This window comes from Ammospiza caudacuta, chromosome 25, assembly GCF_027887145.1.
Source record: "Ammospiza caudacuta isolate bAmmCau1 chromosome 25, bAmmCau1.pri, whole genome shotgun sequence".
NCBI classification, from domain to species: domain Eukaryota; kingdom Metazoa; phylum Chordata; class Aves; order Passeriformes; family Passerellidae; genus Ammospiza; species Ammospiza caudacuta.
The window spans coordinates 6,900,432-6,924,721 of NC_080617.1; the positions used below are offsets into that span (position 1 = coordinate 6,900,432).

The 24,290-nt window shown below is 48.4% G+C and overlaps 2 protein-coding genes across 3 annotated transcripts; both read left to right on the plus strand.

The window, feature by feature from the left end:
• The first annotated feature begins 828 nt into the window (after positions 1-828).
• Positions 829-11,067, plus strand: NIPAL3 (NIPA like domain containing 3). 2 transcript variants are annotated; one of them, XM_058819682.1, is made up of 12 exons: positions 829-883; positions 1,565-1,853; positions 3,413-3,481; positions 3,569-3,740; positions 3,828-3,887; positions 4,396-4,541; positions 5,132-5,228; positions 6,624-6,759; positions 7,486-7,574; positions 8,261-8,324; positions 9,184-9,278; positions 9,724-11,067. In XM_058819682.1, exons 2-12 carry the CDS (start codon positions 1,755-1,757, stop codon positions 9,921-9,923), a joined length of 1,227 nt encoding a protein of 408 aa, XP_058675665.1. In that variant the 5' UTR covers positions 829-883; positions 1,565-1,754; the 3' UTR covers positions 9,924-11,067. The 2 variants fall into 2 exon arrangements, with proteins under 2 accessions (XP_058675665.1, XP_058675666.1); XM_058819683.1 differs by lacking the exon at positions 829-883 and adding an exon at positions 1,415-1,453.
• Positions 11,068-15,850: 4,783 nt separating this feature from the next.
• RCAN3 (RCAN family member 3) lies at positions 15,851-22,827 on the plus strand. The gene is made up of 5 exons (XM_058819739.1): positions 15,851-16,014; positions 18,827-19,066; positions 19,558-19,731; positions 20,142-20,313; positions 20,827-22,827. The coding sequence occupies exons 2-5, from the start codon at positions 18,872-18,874 to the stop codon at positions 21,033-21,035; spliced, it is 750 nt and encodes a 249-aa protein (XP_058675722.1). The 5' UTR covers positions 15,851-16,014; positions 18,827-18,871; the 3' UTR covers positions 21,036-22,827.
• Positions 22,828-24,290: the final 1,463 nt, after the last annotated feature.

Consider the following 24,290-nt stretch of genomic DNA (forward strand, 5'->3'; position numbering starts at 1 on the left):
CAGAGCTGGCCCAGGGCAGCCATGGCCTTTGCTGGCTGCATTGAGAGAGCCGGCGCTCGGGGCGATGGCTCGGGGGCCCAGGGCAGGGATGAGGCGAGGGATGAGGAGCCCGCCAGGGCCTCACCTGAGGCGCCACCGGAAGTCGCCTCACGGCCCAGCCCCGCCCAGGTGAGGCGGCGCGGGGCGCGTTGGGAACGGCGGGTGGGTACCTGAGCGGCTGAGGCGGCGCGGGGGGCACCGGGAACATCCCCAACCCCTCTCAGGTGCGGTCTGTGGTTTGTACCCGCCCGTTCCTGCCGGTTCCTGCCCGTTCATCCCCGGCCCTCAGCGGCCCCGGGAATGCGGACACCCGGGTACCGAGACAACAGCCGCCTCAGCTCTCCTCCAATCACCGTGCTTGTTACTTTGAGCAGCCGCCCAATCACAGGCGAGCTCTCAGCGGCACCGCGGCTGGTTTAAGGTGGCTCGGCGGATGCGCTTTGCGCATGCACCTTAAGGAGGCTCCGGCTGCTGTTCGCGCAACCGGGAGCCGCGCACACGGGGAGGGCGGGAGGAATGGGTCTCACCGGGGGAGGGCGCGGGACCGCGGCTGTCCCTGCAGCTCTGGTCTGGGGAGCGCCCCGGGCGGAGCCCGCGGGACCGCCTCGTCCCGCCCCAACCGAGCGGCGGAACGCAGCTTCTTCCGCCCGGCCCCTCAAAGCCTTGCGCCCATAGGCTGGACTAGACCCCGCCTTCGCGCGGTAGCCAATCCTCGTCCTCACCTTTGGACCGGGTCTTTGATTGACAGTGTTGGAGACCAATCGGATGGGCCAGGCAGGAAGCGGCGCTTGATCGGGAGCCGGAGTTGGAGGCCGGGGCCGGGCCGGGGTCCGCGGTGGGGCCGGTGAGTGCCGGGGTCGGTGAGCGGCGGGACCGGGCGGGGGCAGTGGCGGGGCCGGTGAGTGCCGGGGTCAGCGGTGGGACCGGGCTGGGTCAGCTGCAGGGCCGGTGAGTGCCGGGGCCGGTGAGCGGCGGGGCCGCGCACCGGAGGGCTCGGTGGCACACCCCGTGTCCCGGCCCGGGGCTGTCCCGCTCTGCGCTGCCCGGGCAGGGTCGCTGGCGGTGCGAGCGGGATTTGCTGCCCCGTCCCCTCACCATGGGCGGCTTCGCCCTTCCGTGGCTGCTGTGCCCGCGCTGGGGCTGCCCGCGGTGCCCGGGGCCGCTGCTCCCCGGACACCTGCAGCGAGCTCGGCCCCGGGAACCGGCGCTCGGAGGAAGGAGCTGCGGGGAGGAGGGACATGAAAGGCAGAGCTTGGAGGACCTGGGAGCCTTTGTGATGCTGCTAAATGCCAACTGAGTGTCACCCCTGGGGCCCAGCCAGGTCACAAGAGCTTGAAAAGCACAGTCTGTGAATTTCTGTCCAAGGCTTTCTAAGAAGACATTTAAAATCTGCTTTTCTTTTCTATGTGCACCTGTGAGTTTGATTTCTGTGGCCTATCCTTTATTACAGGTTTTGGTCCACTGATTTATTTGTTCTAATTCTTTGGGTTTTATTTCTTTTTTTTCCCTTGGATTCATCTTGAAGGAACATAATCCAGCTGCCTCATTGACTGGCTGGAAGCAGCAGAACTCCTTTGTGCTTCCCTGAACTTGCCCAGGGCAACAGGATGGATGGCAGGGAGCAGTACCAAACGTTGGTTCCAGCCGGGTCCAAGTCTCTTCTTTAAAGAGAACTTCAGCATCAAGCAAGCTGAAAAGCAAAGAAAATCCCCAGAATGGAAGGAGGAAACAGCCCCAGCCTGCAGCTGCAGCAGCTCCCGTTGGCCACAGCAGCAGTGTCTGTGCAGCCACACACAGACTCCTTCTCCTACAAGGTCAGCTTCCCTCCCCACGGGGGTTTCCATCCCTGAGGCTCTGATTCCTGAATGAGCTGATAATGGTGCTGCTTTGGCGTTATTTCCTGCAGAAAGGGCTCTGTCTGTATCCAGCCATTCCTGGGGTGCCATATCAGAGTGACAGAGGAATTAATTCTGTGTGTGCGGGGCAGAGGAGCTGCAGGAAGGTGTGGCAGGGAGGGTGTGGAGGTGTTTGGGTGCAGAGATTCCCACAGGTGCTTTCAGCCATGCAGCAGTGACAGAGCAGAGGTTCTGCTGTGCTCTGTGTGTTCAGGTGTTTGAATTTCAGGGCTGAGCCCACAGCAGAGGCTGGGACATGGGGCTGTAGTTCCTCCTCGTTCCCCAGCTGGGAGCAGATAAATTCCCTCTGAGTCCCTGATTCTGAAGGTGCTCAGAGAATCTCAGCAAAAAGGGGTTTTATTTTCCTTTGAGACCACAGTCCTGGCCCCTTGTGGGAGTTGTCACAGCCCAGAGAGCTCTGCACTGTGTCACACAGTGACATCCTCCTGCCACCTTCTCTCTCTGTCCTGGGAACCTCTCAGGTGCTTTTGAGTGAAGCTCTTTTTGTGAGTCAATCTTCTTTTTGTGCATTCTGATAAAGAGGTTTTTGTTCTGCTGCTACAAATTTGAAATCTGGAAGTTTTCCAGTGTTTGAGAAAATCAAGATTACTCCATTTATTCCTATTGACATGTGAATCCAAATCAATGCAAGTAAGGACTGGGCTGAAGGAACACTGCTAATGACATTGAATGAGGTTTAGGCAGTTTGGGGAGCACACAAATGTTTGGTGGCCTCAGGCTCTTCCCTTCAGTCCTCCTCTGCATCTCCTTTGTGACTCAGCCTGCTTTCCATCCTTTCTTCATTTCAAATTCCATCCTCAGAGCGCGAGAATTGTTGCTGAGCTTTGAATGCCAGAGCTTTGAATGCCAGTGCAGAAGAGGTTGGGAGCTGTCAGCAGTCTCCTGTGACTTTGGGAATAACTGGTTTATTCAAAAAGCAGATTAAAATCTGTGATAATTTGGCTTCCTCATCACATGGGCTGAAGAAGTGACTGAACCAGCAGCTGTCACAAGTGGAGAAGAGCAAAATAGTTGGGAAGCAGAGGTTCCTGATCCATTCTCTGGATTCCAGGGCAATAAAATCCTCATAAATGAGTTTTTCAGAGGCAAGAATGAGTGATGGTGTGGGGCTTTTTTAGCCTTATCTTCCCCCTCTCTGAGAAACTGCAAACTAATTGAAATCTCTTGCAGAAAGTGGCTGCTGAGTCTTATCTTGCACCTGGGTTCACAGGTCTGGAGCACAGGCACAGCACTTATCTGAGCTGCCCCAGAGCAGCAGGAAGGGAGGGAGATAAACAGCTTTTATTGGCAGCTGGGTGCTGGACCCAGTGACCTTTGCAGTTCCCTTCCATGCCAGGCTGTTCCATGATTCAGGAATGGTTTAAAACTCTGCTCTCCTCCAGGGTGTGCAAAGCCCTCTGGGTTCCTTGGCTGAATTTGATAATTTTCAATAATTGTGTGTTCCCTTGGTTTTGCAGGAGAACTTGATTGGGGCACTCCTGGCTATTTTTGGGCACCTTGTCAGCAGCATTGCCCTCAACCTGCAGGTGAGTGCCCTGGAGCAAACCCTCACCCTGCACTGAGAGAACCAACCCAACGTGACAAAGCTGCTTTGTTTCTGTGTTCTTGCCCAGAAATACAGCCACATCAGGCTGGCAGGCTCCAAGGACCCCCGGGCCTACTTCAGAACCAAGACCTGGTGGAGCGGGTTCGTGCTGCTGCTGCTGGGGGAGCTGGGGGTGTTCTGCTCCTACGCCTTCGCTCCCCTCTCGCTCATCGTGCCCCTCAGTGCAGTGTCTGTAGTGGGTAAGGAGCAAGGAGCCTGAGTGTGGTCTGTGCGAGATTCCTGACTCCACAATTCACTGTTTCTCTCCCCTTTTCATTTTTTCACAGCTAGTGCAATCATAGGAATTATATTTATTAAAGAAAAATGGAAGCCCAAGGAATTTTTGAGTAAGTTCCACAGTTCCTTTTCATTTCTCCTCTGTGTTTACAGTTCATCACACGGCATGGGCCCTCAGGAATTATAATTACAGGGCTGGCAAGGTCTCATTAGCACCTCTTGGATGAAATGTGTCATCTCCTCCACTGTTTATTACAAATGGAGATCTTTTTCCTGGCTTGTGCCAAATCCCCTGAACCTCACAGCATTTAGAAACAGGCTGAAGCTGCAGCACAGGCACAGGGGAGTGAATTCCATAAATGTGGAGGTGTTTGCAGAGGTGGGAAAGGGCTGTGGGCAGTGCCAGGCAGGATCACAGACCTTGCAGCTGGATTTATTCAGCAGATGCCACCTGGTCCCAACTTTGTCTCAGCTCCCACACCCTGGTGGCTGCAAGATTTTGTAGGTGGGGCAGGAAGGGCACCCAGAGGAACACCCAGTGATGGTGCTGTGGCATTAATTCATGAATTGCACGCATCCCTCATTAACCCTGTGCTCTCCTGTCCCGTGCTGCCCCAGGGCGCTACGTGCTGTCCTTCGTGGGCTGTGGCCTGGCAGTTGTTGGCACTTACCTGCTGGTGACGTTTGGACCCAACAGCCACGAGAAGATGACAGCAGAAAACATCACCAGGCATTTAGTGAGCTGGCCATTCCTGCTCTACATGGTGAGGGGCCATGGAGGGAGGGGGCAGTTTCATTTCCAGCATTATTTTTCCTGGTTGTTCCCTGTGTTCACTCACAAACCTGGGCCAGCTTTTCCAGGTGTCACACACACGCACAGCTCCTTTGTTTCTCTGAATTCTGTAGGATTAAATGTCTTTGACTGAAAATTTACCTGAATCTGGGCTTTTTCCACACTGATTTTCTCTGGGCCCACAAATCTCTTATTGAAAATCCCATGAAATTTGTGTTCTAAGGAAGATAATCCTGGCATTGCCCCAGGGATCACTTGTGGGAGCTCAGTGCAGAAAGCAGACTGAGATCTCCCCTGTGAATATTCAGTCAGGACTGTTTGATCAGCTGCTTTACCATAAATCCAGCATCAGAAGTGCCCTGTGTTTCCTGTTCTGCCAGCAGCTGCTGAGTATCTCCTCTAACTGGAATCTGAGATGATGCAGAATTTGGTCTGTAATTGTGTGGGATCCCCATTTCCCTTTGATTTGCCCTGTTCTGATGTTTGATTGGCTCAGAATCTCATTTACTGCCAACCCTGTGTGCTCTGCATCTCTGATATTCTCATTTCTCTCTCTTGTAGCTTGTGGAGATCATTGTGTTCTGTCTGCTCCTGTATTTTTACAAGGAGAGAAATGCAAACTACATTGTCATTATTCTCCTGCTGGTGGCTTTGCTGGGTAAGTTGATATGCACTTGTAAGATCTTTTATCAGTAAATTGAGGCATGCAGGGGATTATATTGATTTAATTAATGCCATGAAATGCACTAATTTCCTCCAGAAATGTTCCTGAAGCTGATATTTAGAATCTTTGCAAAGAACCTTTGAACAATTAAGGCTTTTTCCCCATCAGGCAAATAATCTGCCAAGCACAGAAAGTGCAGGTTGTTTATTAATGTTCTTAATTTTAATCTGGGCACACAAAGGGTGGCATTCAGTGTGTGAAGAGGGCTGAGCCAGAGGGTGAAAGAGAGGACTTGACCTACAAGGATTGTCTTAGCTCTGGTAAAGAAATGAGGAATCCTCTGCCACCCCAGCTTGTCCCTGTGAAAGAATCCCTGGTGATTCTGATATCCCACAGTGGGATCCTGCAGTCATTCTGGATTTACACATTTAATACTTTTTTAATGGAAACTGTAATCAATTAAACTTTAAAAAGGATGAGTAATGGCAAGTCTGCCATGCTGAAATCTGTGTCACAGTCCTCAATTTTTGTTTATGCACCCTCAGTTCCTGCAGTGTCTTTTCTTTTACTCTTTTTTGGTTTTTTGTGCTGTTTGGGGCTGGATTTCAGTGGTGTCTCACAGGGTCCATAAATTACAAAGCAACTGCCCTACTTCTGAATGGCCCAACTTTCAAGAGAGGAAAATTCTTCCTGATTCTTGTTTTGGACACCTCTTTGGCTTTATGAACCAAACCAAATGGAAAACTTTATCCTCCCATCCTGTAATTGCAGAACACTCTTTACACACTGACAGCACCAGTAAATGTGTAGCCGTGATAATTTCTGAAAAATCCTTTCCTTAGGATTTTTCCTCCTGAGAAGCTGAGAGGCCTCAGGAACAAAATGCAAACAATGGTTATCTGCTGCTGTGAAATGCAACAGGGGCATCTGGGATTGGGCTCATGTGGCTGTTTCTAATTAATGGCCAATCACAGTCAGACTGTCTGTCAGAGACAGAAGCCTTTGTTATTCATTCCTTCTTTTTCTATTCTTAGCCAGCCTTCTCATGAAATCCTTTCTTCCATTCTTTTAGTATAGTTTTAATATAACATATATGATAAAATTATAAATCAGCCTTCTGAGACATGGAGTCAGATCCTCATCTTTCCCTCATCCTGGGACCCCTGTGAGCACCTTCACAGTAAATTCTCCCAGTTCTGTAGCTGGAGAAGGGTTCAGTGATTTATTGGAGGTTACTGTGGTGGGTTTGTGGGGATAGAATGGGCAGAGCTGGTGGCAGACAGGCAGAGCTGGTCTGGCCTGGCAGGAGGAGGGGTGCTGGGGTTTTTGGGGTGCTGGGGTGCTTTGCAGCCTCGTGCAGCTGCCCCAGCTGAGTGTGGTGCCCCCCAGGTTCCATGACCGTGGTGACAGTGAAGGCAGTGGCTGGGATGATCCTGGTGTCCATCCAGGGCACCCTGCAGCTGGACTCCCCCATCTTCTACATCATGTTGGTGTGCATGGCTGCCACTGCCATCTACCAGGCCACGTAAGGACTCCTCTCTTGCTCTGCAGTCTGTGGGGTGTGGGGCAGGGGCTGTTTGTACCATGCCAAAATACCATTAAAATCTAGGGGAATTATCCATTCTTTCCTGTGATCTGTCCCAGGAGCCTGGGGGATCTTTGCTTTTCCACTGCCAGGTGGTTTTAATGCCACCATTCAAGTGTTTGCCAAACAATTTTAGGGCTGGAATGGTGGCCAATCAAATGCATTATCTGCACTGGCTAAAATCAAAGTGTTGTTGAAAATGTGTCTATTTTTAGGGGTTTTTTCCCCTTTGTACTTGCAATAACATAAAAATGTTTTAATGCCACCATTCAAGTATTTGCTAAACAATTTTAGGGCTGAAATGGTGGCCAATCAAATGCAGTATCTGCACTGCCTAAAATCAAAGTGCAGGATCAGTGTTGTTGAAAATGTATCTATTTTTAGGGTTTTTTTCCCCTTTGTACTTGCAATAACATAAAAAGCTGCTAGCAGCAGGGATAAAAGGCTTCTCAAAATATGAGGGACACTCTGGCCCTGAGGTTGGGGCAGTAATTTCAGTGCAGCCACAAACCTCCCTCTTCTGTCCTTTTTATTCTTTCCAAGGCTTGCTGCTGCTGTTCAGTGAGAAAAAGAATGAATTTCCTTAAATTTATGCATCACTTTTGAAAGGTGTTTCCAAAAAAGGATCATCCCAATCAGCCCCTGTTGCCTGTGATTGTGTTGCAGGTTTTTAGCTCAAGCCTCGCAGCTCTATGACTCAGCTCAGATCTCCAGCATTGGCTACATCCTATCCACCACAGCAGCAATCTCAGCAGGTAACTGCACAAACCTTTCTGAAAAAAGGGCAAAAGATTTTGGGAAATAATCCTCCTGAAGAAGGTGAATACTCAGCAATATGATGACTCTTATTTTTTTGTCATCTCTCATCTGTACTGGCTTTGTTTGGGTCTTTTTTTCCTTTTTAAAAATGTGAATTATCCCAGTAGACTGTTAAAATTTTCTGTTCTGTGCTGTCATTTTGCTTAAAGTGCAGGGGAATTTGTTTGAGACTGTTCCTCATTCAATATGTGTTTCTAGATGTGCAGGTAAAATGTTTCCTTGTTATTTATTTTTTACTTTATTTTCTTTACATTAAAAATGTAAAGAGGAGGAGACAGAATTTGTGTCCTGCTGCCACCCAGGACACTTCTAGAATTTAGAGCTGTTTGTTGTTGTTGGGGTCAAGAGTTTGCATCTTTTTATAGTTAAATCCAATTTGTTTCATCATTCCAAAATAGTCCCTCTTGTTTTTACTGCACAGTTTCATTTATCTCTGTTAGTGACACCAGCAGAACTATTTTGGTAGTGAAACTCGAAAAGATTTGTCAATAATTTGTGTTAAAATAGAAATCAGGACACCTATTTTCAGATGATTAAATAAACAAAGGTGCTGGCTATAAAAATAGGAATCCTGGCTGAAGGTGGAATTGGGAAGATGTAATTGAATTTTTTCCTTTTCAAGGAGCAACTTTTTACCTGGACTTCATGGGTGAAGATGTTCTCCACATTTGTATGTTTGCACTGGGGTAAGTGCTCCAGGTTTCCTTGACAGGAAACTGTTGCTTCATGTGGCTCAAATTTTAAAAATGCAAATCTCTTTTAAAATGCCTCTCTGTCAGAGCAGAGAGTGGCCCTTAGAGCTCAGTGTTGTGTTTGGAAAAAATTGTGTAACCCTTGGTAATGCACAATTACACAACAATTAATCACTAAATCCTAGGGATCAGCTGGGGTGCTCAGCATATGGCTTGGTTTTCAAGCTGCCTGCTCATGAATTGTAAAATAACCCAAAGACTCTCTCTGGGAACCTTATTTCAGATTTTGCCCCTTCCCTGAACTGTGCCTGACTTCTAGAGTTTTAGAGCATGGAGAAGGCACAATGCAGATCTGATCAGTGAAACATTTCCTGTGTAACTCAGTGTTTTGGTTAATTAGCTCTCCATAATCAGGAGACATTCTCAAATGGCTTTTAGATAAGTACAGAAAAAAATCCCCAAACAATTGGGAGATGATTGTTCTGAGCTGCACCTTGCTCTGTGACAATGCAGGTCTGTGGTTGTTGCTGTGTTTACAGGGAGCCTTGGAAAGGTCAGGCTGCTGAATCCTGGAATCCCATCAAAGCAAAACCAAATGTTGCTATGCTTCCTTGCCCCTGCAGTTAGCCAAGGTTAATTAATTAATTAACATGGAAACTTTTTGTGTTTGATAAAGGTGAAGCTGTGCTGGTTGCTGGGGGTGTTCCAGTGCTGCTCAAGGGGGCTCAGTGCCCTGGAATTCTGCCTTGGCAGTGCCCAAACTGCAGCTCTGAATTCTGTAGGGAGTAACAGGGAATAAATATTGTGTGCTCTGCCTTGCCAGGCATCTCAGTGACCCCTTCTCCTCCCTCAGGTGCCTCATAGCATTCCTGGGAGTGTTCCTGATCACCAGGAATAGGAAGAAGCCTGTCCCCTTCGAGCCCTACATCTCAATGGATGCCATGCCAGGTGACCAAGCCCAGGGTTTATCACCCTGTTAGGGAGCTGGGCTGCACAGGGAGGGCTCAGGCTTTGGCTCAGGGTTGGGTGGGTCACACAGTTGTTATCTGAATTTGAACTGGTCTGAGCACATGCTTGGCATGGGGCTGGGTCCAGCAGGAAGAACTGATTTTTGGGGATGGCTCAGAAGTGAGGTAGAGGAGCAGAAATCTCCTTTGGGAAGCACAGCTAAGCTCTCTGGTGAGCTGTAAGAAAGATCTGCAGCACTTGCTGGATAACTGAGAGCCATCCCTCATTCACTGGGACCTTATTGCTCATCAGCTGCTCCAGTGCTGAGCACAAACCCTGTCTTTGATTTAGCAGCTGACGAGCCTCAGGGACTGCTCATTTCCTGGCTGAGCAGAGAGCAGCAAAAATGCACTTTTGTGCCTAATGTGTGCCTCTGCTCCTGCAGGCATGCAGAACATGCACGACAAAGGGATTGCAGTGCAGCCTGACCTCAAAGCCTCCTTCTCCTACGGCGCCCTGGAGAACAATGACAGCATGCCAGAGATCTACACCCCAGCCACGCTGCCCATCGTGCAGGAGCAGCACGGCCCCAGGGGGGGCTCTGCCCCTCCCTACAGGGTGCTGGAGCACAGCAAGAAGGAGTGAGTGACCTTCAAGGACTCAGCAGTTGGACCTGTATTTATTTACCTGTTCAAATAGAAGCGAGCGTAGAGCCGACCTTGAGAGGAGTTTTAAGCTCGTCTCGAGCTGAACTTTCCAGGCTGATTATTAAAATCAACAACTTTTGCTAGTTGGGAAGTTGAAAGCACTTGGCAGGAAGCAGCTCCCAGTTGTGCATGGAATTGTGCTGGCTGGGAGTGTGCAATGATGGACTGGGGAGTGCAGCCCTGTGGAACTGATGGCAGAGGAGATGCTGTGCCAGTGACTGTGCAGTTTTCAGCCCTGCTGGGAGTGGTTTTATCTCCAGACAAGTTTGCAGGAGCTGCTCACAGAGAGGGGAGGACAGGATTTAATCTTTCCTTTACAGGGACTGTGACAGATTTCCAGGAAGGCTCTAAATCCTGGTGTGACCACGGAGCTCCCCTGACACAGCAATAAATGGAATTGTGTTGAAGCACCAACACTGGAACTCGCTGTGTCTTTAGAGCAGCAGGACTGGTGAGAGTGAACATTTATTCCCTCAAAACACCAATTCTGGGCACTTCTGTTCTGGTGTTGAACACAAGCACTGAGGATGGCGGTTGTTTTTAGAGCACCACTGGATTATATGGCTTAGAACAAAGACTATTTGCCAGTTTTATGATTTCATAGCAGGAGCTTCAAGTTGGATTAAATGGTGCAGAGGGAGCACTATGAAGGATGAGGACAAGGAGAAATGAGAATGATGTGACTGTATCTATTGGGAATTGATGTAATTTTGGACAAAATCTCAATTCTTTATCTTGTTTATTTATTTTCTTTCTGATTGAGGCAGGATTTCCAACTTTAGTGGCCCCAACTCTTAAAGGTGTCAAAGTTCCTTAGTTAAAAGCTCAGTTTAGGTGATGTAAGCTGGGGTCTTCCCCCTTTTTCTTTCTTTTTAAAAAAGTAAAACCAATACTTGTCTACTACTGTGGATGACCTAAGGAGAGAAGTTGCCCAGCACTCACTGAGGCCTGTGAGGATAATGGAGCTTTGTGTACTTTGACATTTATCTTTCCAGCTTCCAGGAGATGGCCAAGAGATGATACTGAGGGAGAATGGACACAGGGGGGACAATGGGGAACTGTCAACTGGGGACAATGGGGAACTGTCAACTCAGGAGAAAGTACAACATTCACTGCTTATCCTGCACTTTGATAGCACTGGCTGCTCTAAAGTTGGGGTTTTTTTTCCTGAGAAACTGAATTTTAAGTCCACTCAGTGGGGTCTGGGCTGTCTGCACATTAGAGTCTCCAGGACCCTGGAACTTTATTTGAAAGGAATAGTGCTTGTGTTCTGTGTATTTCTAAGTGATTCCTTCAATACCACGGAGTTTGAGATTATCTTAGATTTGGAATTGTGTCTTTCTGCATCTATTTATTTTTATTTGTTAAATTGACTCATGGCCAGTTTCTGTTCCCACTGCCAGAAATTCCCAGCAACTCCCCTGACCTGAACATGATTACTCTAGGTTCTTGTTGTTGTAAATGCCAACAGAACTGTTCCTTTGCATTTGTTTGCTTTGCAGACTGATTCAATCTGGGCATGCTTTGGATTGCTTTGGCATTTTTGTGCAGCTTAGAAAAATGACCTTCCCCTGCTCAGGGGAGGTGCCCTGGGGCTGTACCCAGCTCCCTTCACCAGCTGGGCACAATTCAGATCTTATCAGTGGCATCCCCTGCAGTGGGACTTAGGAAACCTCGAGAAATAACAGCTTTGCTTTCACCCTCAATCCTTGATTTGTGATTAAGCAAGATAAGGATGTTAATGGGCTCCTGCTGCCAGAGCATTCATCTGCTGGGGTGCAGTGACACTGATTGAGTGCCTTTGGATGTGGCCATGGATTGTTGGTGAATTTATGGGCAGCTTTTGTTCATTAACAATGCAGAATGAGGCTGCATGGGAAGGGCACAGGAATGCTGCCTTTCCCTATCTCTTCCCATTTCATCAACCTCTTGTGGCCTATTGGTTCTGCAGCCACAGAACACAGAGTCTAAAAACAAGCTGTGCCACCACACACTTGTTCCTTGGCAATATTCTCTGTGCTTAACTGAGTGGTGTGAAATAATCCAGGAGGGCCTAAATGGCTGCTGACACCCAGAGCAGTGATGGTCCCAGCTCTCAGCAGGGATTAAACCCAGCACAGACTGGAGCACAGACTTGGCAGCCATGGATTTGGGTTTGGGTTTTCCTCCTCAGCACAGCCCTGAGAGATGGACACAGATCCAGGGGACAGAGCTGAGGTGGCTGTGCCTCCTGTTCAGGGGTGGTTTTGCTGTAAACTCCCCAATTCTCCTGAGCCCTTGTTGCCTTCACAGAGCCCTCAGGTGTCAGCCCTTCTCTGAGTGAAACTGCCACGAGCTGAGCTTTCATGCTATTGTGTGGCTTTGGTGCTTTCTTTGCAAAGATTCTAAATCCAAAGCTTTACATAACCAAGATTCTAAATCCAAAGCTTTACATGTTTTATTTACACAGGCTCTGTGTGCTCAAATAATTCTACTTAATAATGACAGTTCCCTTTACCTGCAGCCACAGGGAAATCTTCCTTTGTTTGCTTCTGGAAACTTCCCTGCCAAAGGCCTCCACTGGAGGTGGTGTCTGTTTCTCCAGCACATCAATCACAATATTTTTGATCACTGTGCCACAGCAGTGGAGTCTGGGGTGTTCCTTGGCCATGGGCCTCAGCTCCATGACTGATGTAGGGGTAGGGCTGAGGGACTGCACCTCACTCCTGTTTGCTGCTGCTGTTCAACACTGCAATCTTAAAATGAGGTTGATTTTGTTTGTTTGTTTGTTTTTTTTTCTTTAATTTTAAAATATTCCTCTTTCTTGCTTTTTCTCCCAATCTTCCAAAAAATGTTATTTTCTGCTCTTCAGCCTAAGAAAAGGCATGAGCAGGGCCCAGAGAAACCAAGTGTGTTGTTTAAACTTGACTGAAGGACTTCTGTGCTCTTTCAGGAGTGAATTAAACTCCTCACCTCCCTTCTAGTCCAGAGAAGCTGGAAGAGGAAGAGTTTTGCACCCTCACACTGAGCTTTTCACAGAATATTTGTCAGTCTGAGGTGACAGTGGCCATGCCTGGGACTGCAGCAAATATTTACAGCAGAGCAGCACAGGAAGGTTTAAAGGAGAGGAGCCCTGAGCCACATTCCAGGGTGAAAAATTATTTAAGTGTTGTCCAGCACACTCTGATCTGTGAATGTCAGCACTGCAGGGTTCATGCAGGACCCTGCACGTGGCACAGCACCCCCAGATTCCAAATGGAAGGAATTTCTCAGCACCAGGAGCTGCTCCAGCACTTTGGTGAAGGAGCAGCTCCTGGGGTTTATCCTTGCCTTCCTTACCCAGTGTGAGCTGACATCTCTGGCCTCCCCTTGTGTGGCTTCCTGAGGCACCAGAGCACTTAAAACATCCTCAGTGTGTGTTTTATGTGTAACTGCACTCTGTGGAGCACAGCTGAATGTATAAAATGATCTGCCTCCAACGTTCTACTGTCACCTTAAAATGTGTAAATAAATCAAGCTTTACACTCTTGCACTGTAAAGGATAACTGCTTCATTTTTCACAGGCAGTGTTGCATGTCTGTTTAATTCTGTTTGTCTTTCAGGTGAGACAAATGAAACCAAACTTTGAATAAATGATTGTGGTAAAACCTGTGGAATTCTGGCTTGCTCCATGCTCCTGGTAGAGCTTTCATTGACCAGAAATGTCTTGGGAGAAGTTGACAGGATTTAGGTACTAAAGTGAATATTGAAAGAGTTCTCTGTCTGTTTTTAACAGGACACTTGTAAATGAGATGCAGATTGTTACAGCATTACTAATGCTCCCAGTTTCACGGGAGTCTCCACAGGGTTGGGGTCAGCTGTAGGAATTGTGCAATTTACCTTTAAAACTTCCTTTTACAGGGCTTTGGAAAAAAATATTTTGCATTTAATATTTTGAAGAGATTGAAATTGGGATCCAAGGAAAGGGGTGGGGACACAACCCAGACTCACTGTATGTTTGGTGGCCTGTTTAGTGATGTTTATTACTGAAATTGAGCTTCTCTGACACATCAGATCCCCCTGAGAACAGCTGGAATGCAGCTGTGGCAGGAGTCATCCCTCAGGCACAGGGCACGTGTCTGGGGGACAGAAAAGTGGCAACTTGGCTTAATGGACTGCTTGCCAACCTAATTAACACTCACCAGATGGGTTTGCAGTCCACGGGGAGAAGCGGAGGATTACCCTCAGGACACTTTTAATTAAGTGTATCTCTTGGGGTCCCAAAGCACAAAGGGAGACAAGACAAACGACCCAAGGGCAGCCTCGGTGTTAGAGCTGCACTTCACTGAATCCTGGATTCCCTAATCCCCAGAATTTCTGATAAAAGTCCTTTGTTAACATCCACCATTCAAAGATTAGAGGGTTATATTACAAGTGTTCTAAGTGCTGATACAAAGATGTGCCATTGATGGCAGGAGTGTTACAGGAGTGCTACAAACGAGGTGTTATTGCAGGAGACAAAGTATTTTAAATGCCACTGAAGTGGGCACAAATGTTGCAGTTAGTGGTATTAAAAAAGAATCTATTGTTGCCCAGGGAGGAAAATGTGGTATTGAATCGATAAAGCAGAAGATTGTAGCAAGGGAGGGCTGAGCATGGAGAGTAACCTGTTACACCTGGATTTGCACTGCATCTAAATTGCAGAATGTTTTACCTGGACAGGGAAAACTGATCCTACCTTCCTGAAGTGACATCTGCTGGGCTGTTTTCTTCCAAAGGAAAGGGACAAATCTCCTGTAGAGAAGCCCAGCTCAGCATCTCTCTCTGTCTGTTTCTGAAATTTAAAAGAAAATATTTCAGCCACAGAAACTTCACTACTTCTATCACCAACCCACGCTGTCTTCTGCCTTTCCAAGCAAGGACAAAGCTGTTGAACTCGATATTAGTGTCAGTGAAACTCAATAGTTTTGTGTGGTTTTTTTGTGAAAAACCAAAGAAAGGATGTTGGTTTGTGCTTTCTTTCTAGGGGTAAATGTGCACAGGCACTGATGTTTCACTCAGCTCAGATGATGGCTGTCTGAACCATCTCATGGCCGGATTAAGCTGTGATTTACTCTGAGGAGGACACAAACTGTCACTGTTCCCAGCTGGCAGCTGGCCGAGGCTGATGGCAGAGCCATCCCGATTGATGGCAGGGGACGAATCAAAGAATCCCAGAATGGTTTGGGTTAAAAGAGACCTTAAATCTCATCCCATCCCACCCCTGCCATGGCAGGGACACCTTCCACTGTGCCAGGCTGCTCCGAGCCCCAGCGTCCAACCTGGCCTTGGGCACTCCAGGGATGCAGGGGCAGCCCCAGCTGCTCTGGGCAGCTCCTTCCTCCACAGCAGCCGCCGATCCCTCGTCCGGACGCTGCTCCGAGGGCGATTTGCAGCATTTAAAATAAATTCTCATCGCTCTGTGCTCAGCCATTCCCACAGGGAGCCTGGACGGCCGTTCCTCGGGGCCTCTCCAGGGCTGGCTCAGAGCCACAGTGCCATACAAACACCGTTTGAAGTGTCCCCGGAGCGCTTTGGGGCTCTCCCTGAAACCTCCCGGGGGAGGCGGCGGCGGGGCCGGGACCGCGGCGCCCCTCAGGGGCGCGGACCCGCCACAGACCCCTCAGCGAGGCCGGGACCGCGCGGCCCCTCAGGAGAGAGGACCCGCCGCGACCCCTCACGGCGCCGGGCATGCGCAGAGCCCCGGCTCCCTCCCGCCTCTCTCCCTTTCCCTCACGGCTCCCTCCTTCCCGCTCTCCTCCCCTCCTCTCCATCCGGGTCACCGACCCCCCTCACACACCCTCAGCTCCCGGGGACGGCGGGAGGAGGGGAGACGCGCGCGCAGGCGCGTTCCCGCCGCCGCCCCGCCCCGGGACCCGCGGGCGCCGCGCGCTCCCGGCGCCTCTCACGGACACCCGCGGGACCCGCGCGCTCCCGGCGCCTCTCACGGACACCCGCGGGCGCCGCGCGCTCCCGGTGCCGCTCCCGGACCCTGCGCGTCCCCGGCGCCCCTCAGGCAGAGCCGTCCGCAGGTGAGCTGAGCCGCGGCCCCGCCGGAGCCGCCCGCGGGCCGTACCGGGCCGGGCCGTGCCGTGGGTGCGGGCGGGGAAGTTGTTTTCATCCTCTCTCAGGGCGGAGATGGAGCGTTTGGGGGTTGAATTAAAGAATATTCGCAGCCGAGCTCCGGCCCCCGGCTCGGGCTTGTCCCGGCGCGCTGAGCCAGGGCAGCTCCGTGGGGTCCCGGGGCAGCTCCGCGGGGTCCCCAGGGTTTGGAATCGTGGCATGGTTCGGGTGGGAAGGATTAAATCCCACCCGGTGCCACCCCTGCCATGGCAGGGACACCTTCCACCGTGCCAGGCTGCTCCAGCCCCAGTGCCCAGCCCGGCCTTGGGGATCCAGGGACAGCCACAGCTGCTCTGGGCATCCCCGCCCTCCCACGGAAGGATTTTCTCCCTGTCAGAGCAGATTTAACTGCTTCTGTGGAAATTGCCACTATTCCCAGCCCTTCCATTCCCTGAGCGGTGAGATGTGACCGTGAATGAGCTGCTGCTCCAGAGGATGCCAAGGAAAAGTCCCCGGTGCTGCCTGAGCCCGTGAAGAGCCACAGTTCCCTATGGCAGGAGCTGCTTTGCTTTCATTTCAGATGATTTTTAGCCTTCTATGAAGTTGGGGAGTTTGTTTGTAAGCATTGTTTGTTTATAAGCATTTGTCATTATGAGCATTTCCCTGTCAGCTGGTATTTAAATGATAAGCAGGTGTTAATGCTCAGAGAAAGGACTTAGTGAAAGGTCTGATCCCAGTGGCTTTAGTTCTTGGAATCCTTTAAATTGTGCTGTTCAATCTGAAATCTGTGAGGGAGTGAGTGATCCGATAGTTTGCTAATGAGTATTGCAATGAAATTGTTTATAACTCTATTGCTGTTAATAGTATGATAAGAATAAGCTGATTGTAATAAATAACTTAGATTTGCATATCTCCATTCACATCAAACAATTTATAAATAGGAACTCTCACCTTTCCAAGGAGGTAAGTGAAGAAATTCCTTTTCCTGAAGCAGTTTGGCTGTTGCACTGATAATCACATTCCTGTACCTGTCGAGTTTGGAGTGTCCTTCTTCTGATTTTGATGCTTTCTAATAATTGCACAGTAAATAGTTCTACCCAGTCTGTTCAAATATCACTTCTCACAAGGCTGTTACTCACTGTACTTCTTAATTAATATTCATACCTGAGTCTCACCTGTCTCATCCTGATGGCAGGGGGCTGCTGGAGATTTCTGCCTTGCTCAGCAATCAGGTGTTTTGAATTGATTGGGTGAAGTAATGAAAAATCAGTTATCTGAGAAAAGAAATAGAATTAACCATCAGGTTTATGATTAAAAACAACACAACTATGATGAAATCTTAATTTAAAAAAGAAAGAAATACAAAATGATTGCAGTATCTCCTATGGCCCAGTGTGTTTCTACAGAAGCTCTGTGCTGAGCTGGCTTTGGTTTAATGTCACTGCTGCCCTGACTTTGTTCTGCACTGAGGCTCAGACCTGACCAAATCTCGACTTGCTCTGTGTGTTCCTCACTCCATGTTTGAGTCACCATTCATCCAAGTGTTTGAGTTTACTTTCCAAACTCTCCCTTTTCTCTGCCAGTGTTGCTCTCTCCTTGCTGAAGGCCTCCCCATCCTTTGGGCTGTCAGGAAAGCAGAGTTGGTGGGTTGGGTGCTTTGATCCCTCAGGAATGTGGGATCAAAGCAGGCCAAGGCTGGAATGTTGCTCCCAGCCCAGCAGAGCTTGGCTGGATGTGGGAGTCTGTCCTGCTGCTGTTTGGATGAGCCCAGATCTCTCAGAGCCAGATGGTGCCTTTTGTTTTCACCATGCTGGCGGATTTTTGTTCCTCTTCTCTTCCCTCCTTGCATGAATCAGCAAGCACAAGGACTGAGGTTTCCACCAGCTGCCTGTTCTCCCAAATTTCCATCCCTCCTGCCATGCTGGGCAGCAGAACTGAGATCCCCAGGTGTGACTGGGGCAGTCACTGTCATTAACCCACTTAATCCCCCCTCATTAGGCAAATATTCAAATGAGATTATTGCCAATGAAGCATCATATATTTACTACCTTCTTGTAGTGTTGTGTCACAATTATCACTCTTTCCAAACCCAGATCTGGTGCAATTAACCTGTTTTTCTCTCAGCTCAGAGCAGTGTGATAACCTCAGGAGTTCTGCAGGGATGGGTGGCAGAAGGCCCACTCCAGCAAAATCTTTTCCATTGTTTAAAAAAATACTCTCCCTGATGTTTTTTATTTAGTGTCTTGCTTATTTGCATCTTTTTGTCTTCCTTGATGTGTCTACTCCTGTAAGTACTCCTACCTATGGAAAGGTGCAGGAAAAAGACATTTCCTTACATCAGGAGATTTTAGATTTTGGAGAGGCTTTGGACAGATGATTTAACTTTGTCCACATGCTCTCATTGATGGAATAAAGTTATTTTTTCAGATACCAGAGGACTACTGTGATTACCCAGGAAATGGTTTTAATTATTAAACAAGAACTTGTTGCTCAGTGTAAAATGTGTCATGGAGAAAAGCTTCTAGAACAGCGCTGTCATTTTGGATTCCTGTCAGAGTAAAGGGAGGAGAAATTGCAGTTTCCTGACGGGGTGACTTTATCTTCCCTTGGATGGAGCAGCAGAGTCCTCCCTCCACGCTCAGCAGGGGAACTGAGGGTTGGTGCTGCTGATTCGTGGGGACAGAACAGATTCTGTGCTGATTGCTGTTCTTTGAGGAATGATTTGCCTTTACAGTGGGCAGGGAGCTGTGCTATCCTCACATTCGGGTTTTTGGCTGGCAGGGCCCTGCTGGAAGCTGGCACCTGAGGAGCTGCAGGGGGGGAAGGATGCTCAGGGATTCCATGAAGGCCTGGAGCGACAGCCAGTCAGACCTGTACAGCAGTGACCAGGAGGAGGAGGAGCAGATGATTTTTGGTGAAAATGAAGAGGATTTGGAAGAGATGATGGATTTCAGTGACTTGCCTACCTCACTCTTTGCTTGCAGTGTTCACGAGGCTGTGTTTGAGGTACAGGAGGAGAAGGTAAGGGAGGAGTGTGAGGTGTTCTCAGTGTTCATGGAACGTTTTTATCTGGGTTTTCAGTGTATTAATGCACATCATAATTGAGGGGGGAAAAATCTGTAAATGAGGTCTCTTGTGGATCAGAGAGCTGGTAAATTAATTGAATTTCATAATTGAAAATTATTAATTGGATTTCAGAAGCATGAAATCGATTTTCATGACAGTGCAGTGCAGCTGCAGCACTGGGCAGCTCTCGCTAGGTGGCACCTGATGCATTCAGAGTTTCTGGGCTCATTCACATCGGTTTGCTCTTGGGATTCAGGTGTAACCAGTCAGACAAAGCTCTGCTGCCCTCAGCGTGGATTTACAAGCAGGGAGGGAGATGTGGAATGTGCAGGTTGACGTGATTCAGGAAATGGATGGGATTTGGGAAAGGAGAGTAAAGGAAAATATCTTTTTATGGAGTGAGAATGCTCATTTTACACCTGGAGAATGTTTGTGCTTCTCTCCAGGAAAGGTTTGAAGCACTTTTCACAGTCTATGACGAGCAGGTGACATTCCAGCTGTTCAAGAGCTTCAGGAGGGTGAGGATAAACTTCAGCAACCCCGAGGCAGCAGCCCGAGCTCGGATAGAGCTGCACGAGACCGAGTTCAGTGGGAAGAAGCTGAAGCTTTACTTTGCACAGGTACAGGGGGACACAGAGACCTTGTACCTCTGTCCTTGCTCCCTTATTGCTCCTTTGCCCATGAGCTTCATTTGGGGGAAATATCTGAAATCACCTCATAGTTACATTGAGCTGTGCCAACATTTTAGGGCACAGTGTTGTTTTTTGTCTTGAGCTAAGATTGGTTGGGACAGTCACCAAACCAGACACACAGAGGGGCTGAAACAAAATAAATGGGTCCTAAATTCTCTTTCTAAGAGATTTGTCCCTGTTGCATTGGCACAGGTCCCACGGCAGCCCCTGCAAAGGTTCTGAGCTGCAGCAGTTCCTGAGGTGTTGTACAAAGAGCTGAACCCGTTTTTTAAAGCTAGGCTGAATTAGTGGGGAAATAAACCAAATAACAAGAGAATTAATATTTGTGCTGCCTGCAGGTGCAGGTGTCCAGTGAAATTGGGGACAAGTCCTACCTCCTTCCTCCACAACCTGTGAAACAATTCCTGATTTCCCCCCCTGCCTCTCCCCCAGTGGGGTGGAAGCAGAGTGAAGATGCAACTCCTCTGATCAATTATGACCTGCTCTGTGCTGTCTCCAAGCTGGGGCCAGGTAAGGACATTTACTTTTGTTTGGTACTTCCCTTCAAAAGTGGCTATTGAGGGAGTTTTTCTACTTGTCCTTTTCTGTGAGAAGAAACTGAGTCTCTTCTCTTTCTAAGCCTTCCTGGGAAATGTGGTATTTGCTTTCTGTGAAAAGCAGGAAATGGGGAGGCTTGATGTGCTCAAATGCTTTTGTAGCTTTTAGTTTACAAATGTCACAGAAATATACAGCACAAATGATGCCACTTAGAGATGTGTTTGCTGCTCATGTTCTGATATCTTCCTGGGATTTTTACATCCCTCCCTTCCTCTAAATGTCAATTAAAAGATTGATTGTATTCAAAGTGTGCTGTAACTGCTACAGAGACTGTTTCAAGGCATTTGGTGAAAAGTGGAGGCTGAGCACATTAAAGACGGGGTGGGAATTAATGATTGCTTGGTTGTGTTGTTGAAGTTAAGGGGTTTTTATCTAAATGCTTTTCCTGGGGGTATTTTTAACTTTGCTCTTGCTGGCTGCTCCCAGGGGAGAAGTACGAGCTGCACGCAGGGACAGACTCCACCCCCAGCGTGGTTGTGCACGTGTGTGAGAGCGAGACTGAGGAGGAGGAGGAGATGAAGAACCCCAAGCAGAAGATCCTGCAGACACGGCGCCCAGAGCCGCCCCCCACCCTCCTGAGTGACTCCAAAGCCTTTGAGTGTGCCCTGGAGGTGGGGGGCACAATGCCCTGCTAGAGCTGACCTGCTCCACCTGGCCAGTCCATGTGTTCTGTCTGTGCTGCTGCTATAGGTCACAACAGGTCTGACTTGTAGTTGTCTCTCATGTTCAAGATTTTGGATGCCAATGCTCTGAAAAGCACTTTAATTTTAGGGACTAGTCCCCCCTGAGTGTAGCAAATCCACCTGACTTGAAATAGTGACAATTAGGGAGTCTGGCTGTGTTTTGGTTTTTTAAGATGTCGCCCTTTGCTCTCTGTTGTACAGTGTGATGTTCCAAGTGCTGAAATAATCTCCTCCTGCCACGAGTGGGTTCCAGCAGGTTCCTTGTACAGCAGTTAAAAGCTGATCTGTCCAACAGCTTCCAGTTAATCTAGTGTTAAATACAAGTGAAATGCACTCTCTGTGCTCAGATTCCTTGCCAGCTGAGGTGAGGGTTAACCTTTGCTTTTCTCAGAAATACCAGCTGTGTGTGTAGTTTGACATGAGGCACAAATGCACTGAGGAGCTGAATTCAGGGGGGAGAACACCAGAGGAAGAACCTCAGAGTCCATCACCAACACTCCTGCTCTGGTGCCTGTGGGGGTGCACTGAGCCCCAGTTAGGAGTTAATGACAGTGGTGGAGTGAAATATGGATCCAGCTGGTGAGTGTGCTGTGTCTGATCCTCTCTGACAATCTGGGATGTTTGTTCCTCTCCAGTCCTTGGGACGGCCTCCACCTCTGAATAAACCCAGCGACTGTTAGGTCCTGGCAGGAGCTAAAACATCCAAGGGTTAATTGTTAACTTCTCCAGTCTGTTTTGTATTTTCAAAGACAATCAGTTGCCTGGCTTAGCCAGTTTTTATGCAGTTTCAGCCCTTGTTTGCTGTTTTTCATGAAGACTTTTTCTGTGTGGCCTCCTGTGTGTCTGACAGAGCATCTGCTGCTTCTGAGACCAGGATGCATCTTTTAGAATACAGATCTTTGATTTTGTGATCTTGTGTTAAGTGTTTTAGTAGGAGGAAAATATGCCTTGGTATAACAACACCTGCTCCTGTGCTTTTATGCTATTTTATAGCCAAACTTTTTTAGTCTAGACAGATTCTTCTTTTTTTCTATTTAAAAAGATAAAATGATTTGTGAACAAACCAGGCTGCTGATGTTCCTGTGTAGAAATCATTCAGAAATTCAGACTTTTCAGGTTCATTTCAGTGTGTTTCAGTTGTACCTGACATGCTTCTTGAACTTCCAGAAGTGTTTTCACTTGGCTAACAGCAGGGGGAAAAGGAATGGGCAGGGATTCTCATGGATGTGGAGGTTTTCAGCTCTGTGTTATGCCTGCTCAGGATCCCTCCTGCCACCAGCTTCAAAGTGAGATCCTGCAGGTCCTTGCTCCAGAGACAGGAATAGCACAGAGTGAAAAGGTGGGAAATGGGGTTTGTCCTTCTATCACAGGTGTGGTATTTGTGTATCTCTTCAGGTATTGAAATCACTCCAAGCCCAGCTTCACTGTCTCACTGTTCCTTGGAATTAAAACAAAGGTAAAAACCCCAACAAAAACCTGTGTTATCCAGCAGGCTTATGGATTTTTGAAATTCCAGAAGTCCGAGTTGGATTCTCTGTGGTGTTTCTATTTTTTAAATGATTTCATTTCTACCCCAGTGTAGAAGTTGCTGTAAGTAGGAGTAAATGGAAAACCTTCAGAAACAATTTTATAATGAGAATCAAGTGTGATGGTGTTGATGTATAAATGTGTAAAATGTGGAACAACATTCCAGCACTTTCCATTGTGTAAAGACACTTCAAATAAAACAATGCAGTGCCATCCACACTTGGGATCTGGAGTGTTCCATCAGGACAAGGAGGACATTGAGATCTGTGATGGTGGTGTCTGCTTGAATGTTCTCCTGGGCTGAAGGGATGGCAGGGACCTACGAGAGGGATTTGGGAACCTTGGGTGGGAAGGAGGATTCAAACATCTTTAATGAGGCCACTGATCAATATCAGAAGTGATTTTCTCCACTCCAGGGTGACAGGCTGCCTTGGCAAATGAAGCTGGAGTTTGTTTTATTCCTCCATGCCATGATTCAGTGCCCCCCACCAGAACTTTCTCCCAGTCACTGACCTGCTGGTGAGGACTATTTTTAGCAGCAAGCTTGCACAGAGGCACCAACTCAGCCCTTTCTGAGCTTGCACTTTGTATAAATAAATACCCCAAATTCCTTTAAAACGTCCTCCTTGAGCAGCAACTGAAATATGTGGTGTTTCTTTGTGTTCTGGATTTATGGGAGTACTTTGGTTCTGTAATAACTGAGAACCTGTGATTGCAGCCCCTCATTCTGCCTTGTTCCCTGTGCATAAAATCCCAATTGCTTCATTTATTCCCTGAAAGGTTTAATTCCCATTTTTGTCTGGGTTTGGATTAGGGATACTTTTGAGCCCAGAACAGAAGGCTGGTTTGTGAATTTTACTGCTCCACTCTCAGTGTAAAACCTGCTAGGAGAGAATCTTGGTGTGGAAAGAGACCCCAGCCAAGCTTCATTTCCTTGGAGAAAATGCAGAGCAAGATAAAAGAGTTCTCCTGCTGCAGGTACTGACCCTGAGATGAGTGAGTGTGACACAGCTGTCGCTGCCATCACTCACAGCTCCAGGGAGGGTCCCAGGGGCTGATTGCTCCATAAAACAAGAGCAGGGCCTAGAGAGCAGAAAACACTGTTTGGGATGTTACCTAAAGTGTTAAAATCCTGCTCTGAACCAGGCTCTGTACTGGAACACCCTGGCATGCTCAGGCTTGCAGAGGGAATGTTTGATTCCCCTGCTGAAGGAACGTATTCCAACCATCAGCAGCATCGGGGTGAGGCAGTGGCAAAGACACTCTGGCAGTCTGCTTTGTTCTTACATAAAACATATAAAAATAACCAATTCCTGTCCTCTGTGGCTCTGTGTTGGGATCACAGGCACAGGACAGGGACTGGGAGGGCAGCCAGGCTGAGCTGTGCCCTCCTAGTGGGACAGGTCACCTCAGCTCCTTCATCCCTCCCAGGGGGTCTGGTAATTATTTCTGAGGCTGTGGGTGCACGGAGGGCCTGATTTCACAATTCAGTTCCAAACTCAATCATAATGACTGTTTAGCTGGTTTTGATATCTGCTGTGATCTCTGTTTCCTCTTGGTTCTCACTGAGACACTCCAGCTCTGTGTGCCCTGCCAGGGGCAGGCAAAGTGCAGATTAACCAGCAGAGCCATTCCAGGAGGAGTCCAAACCTGCTCCATGGTAAATTCACTGGGACTCCA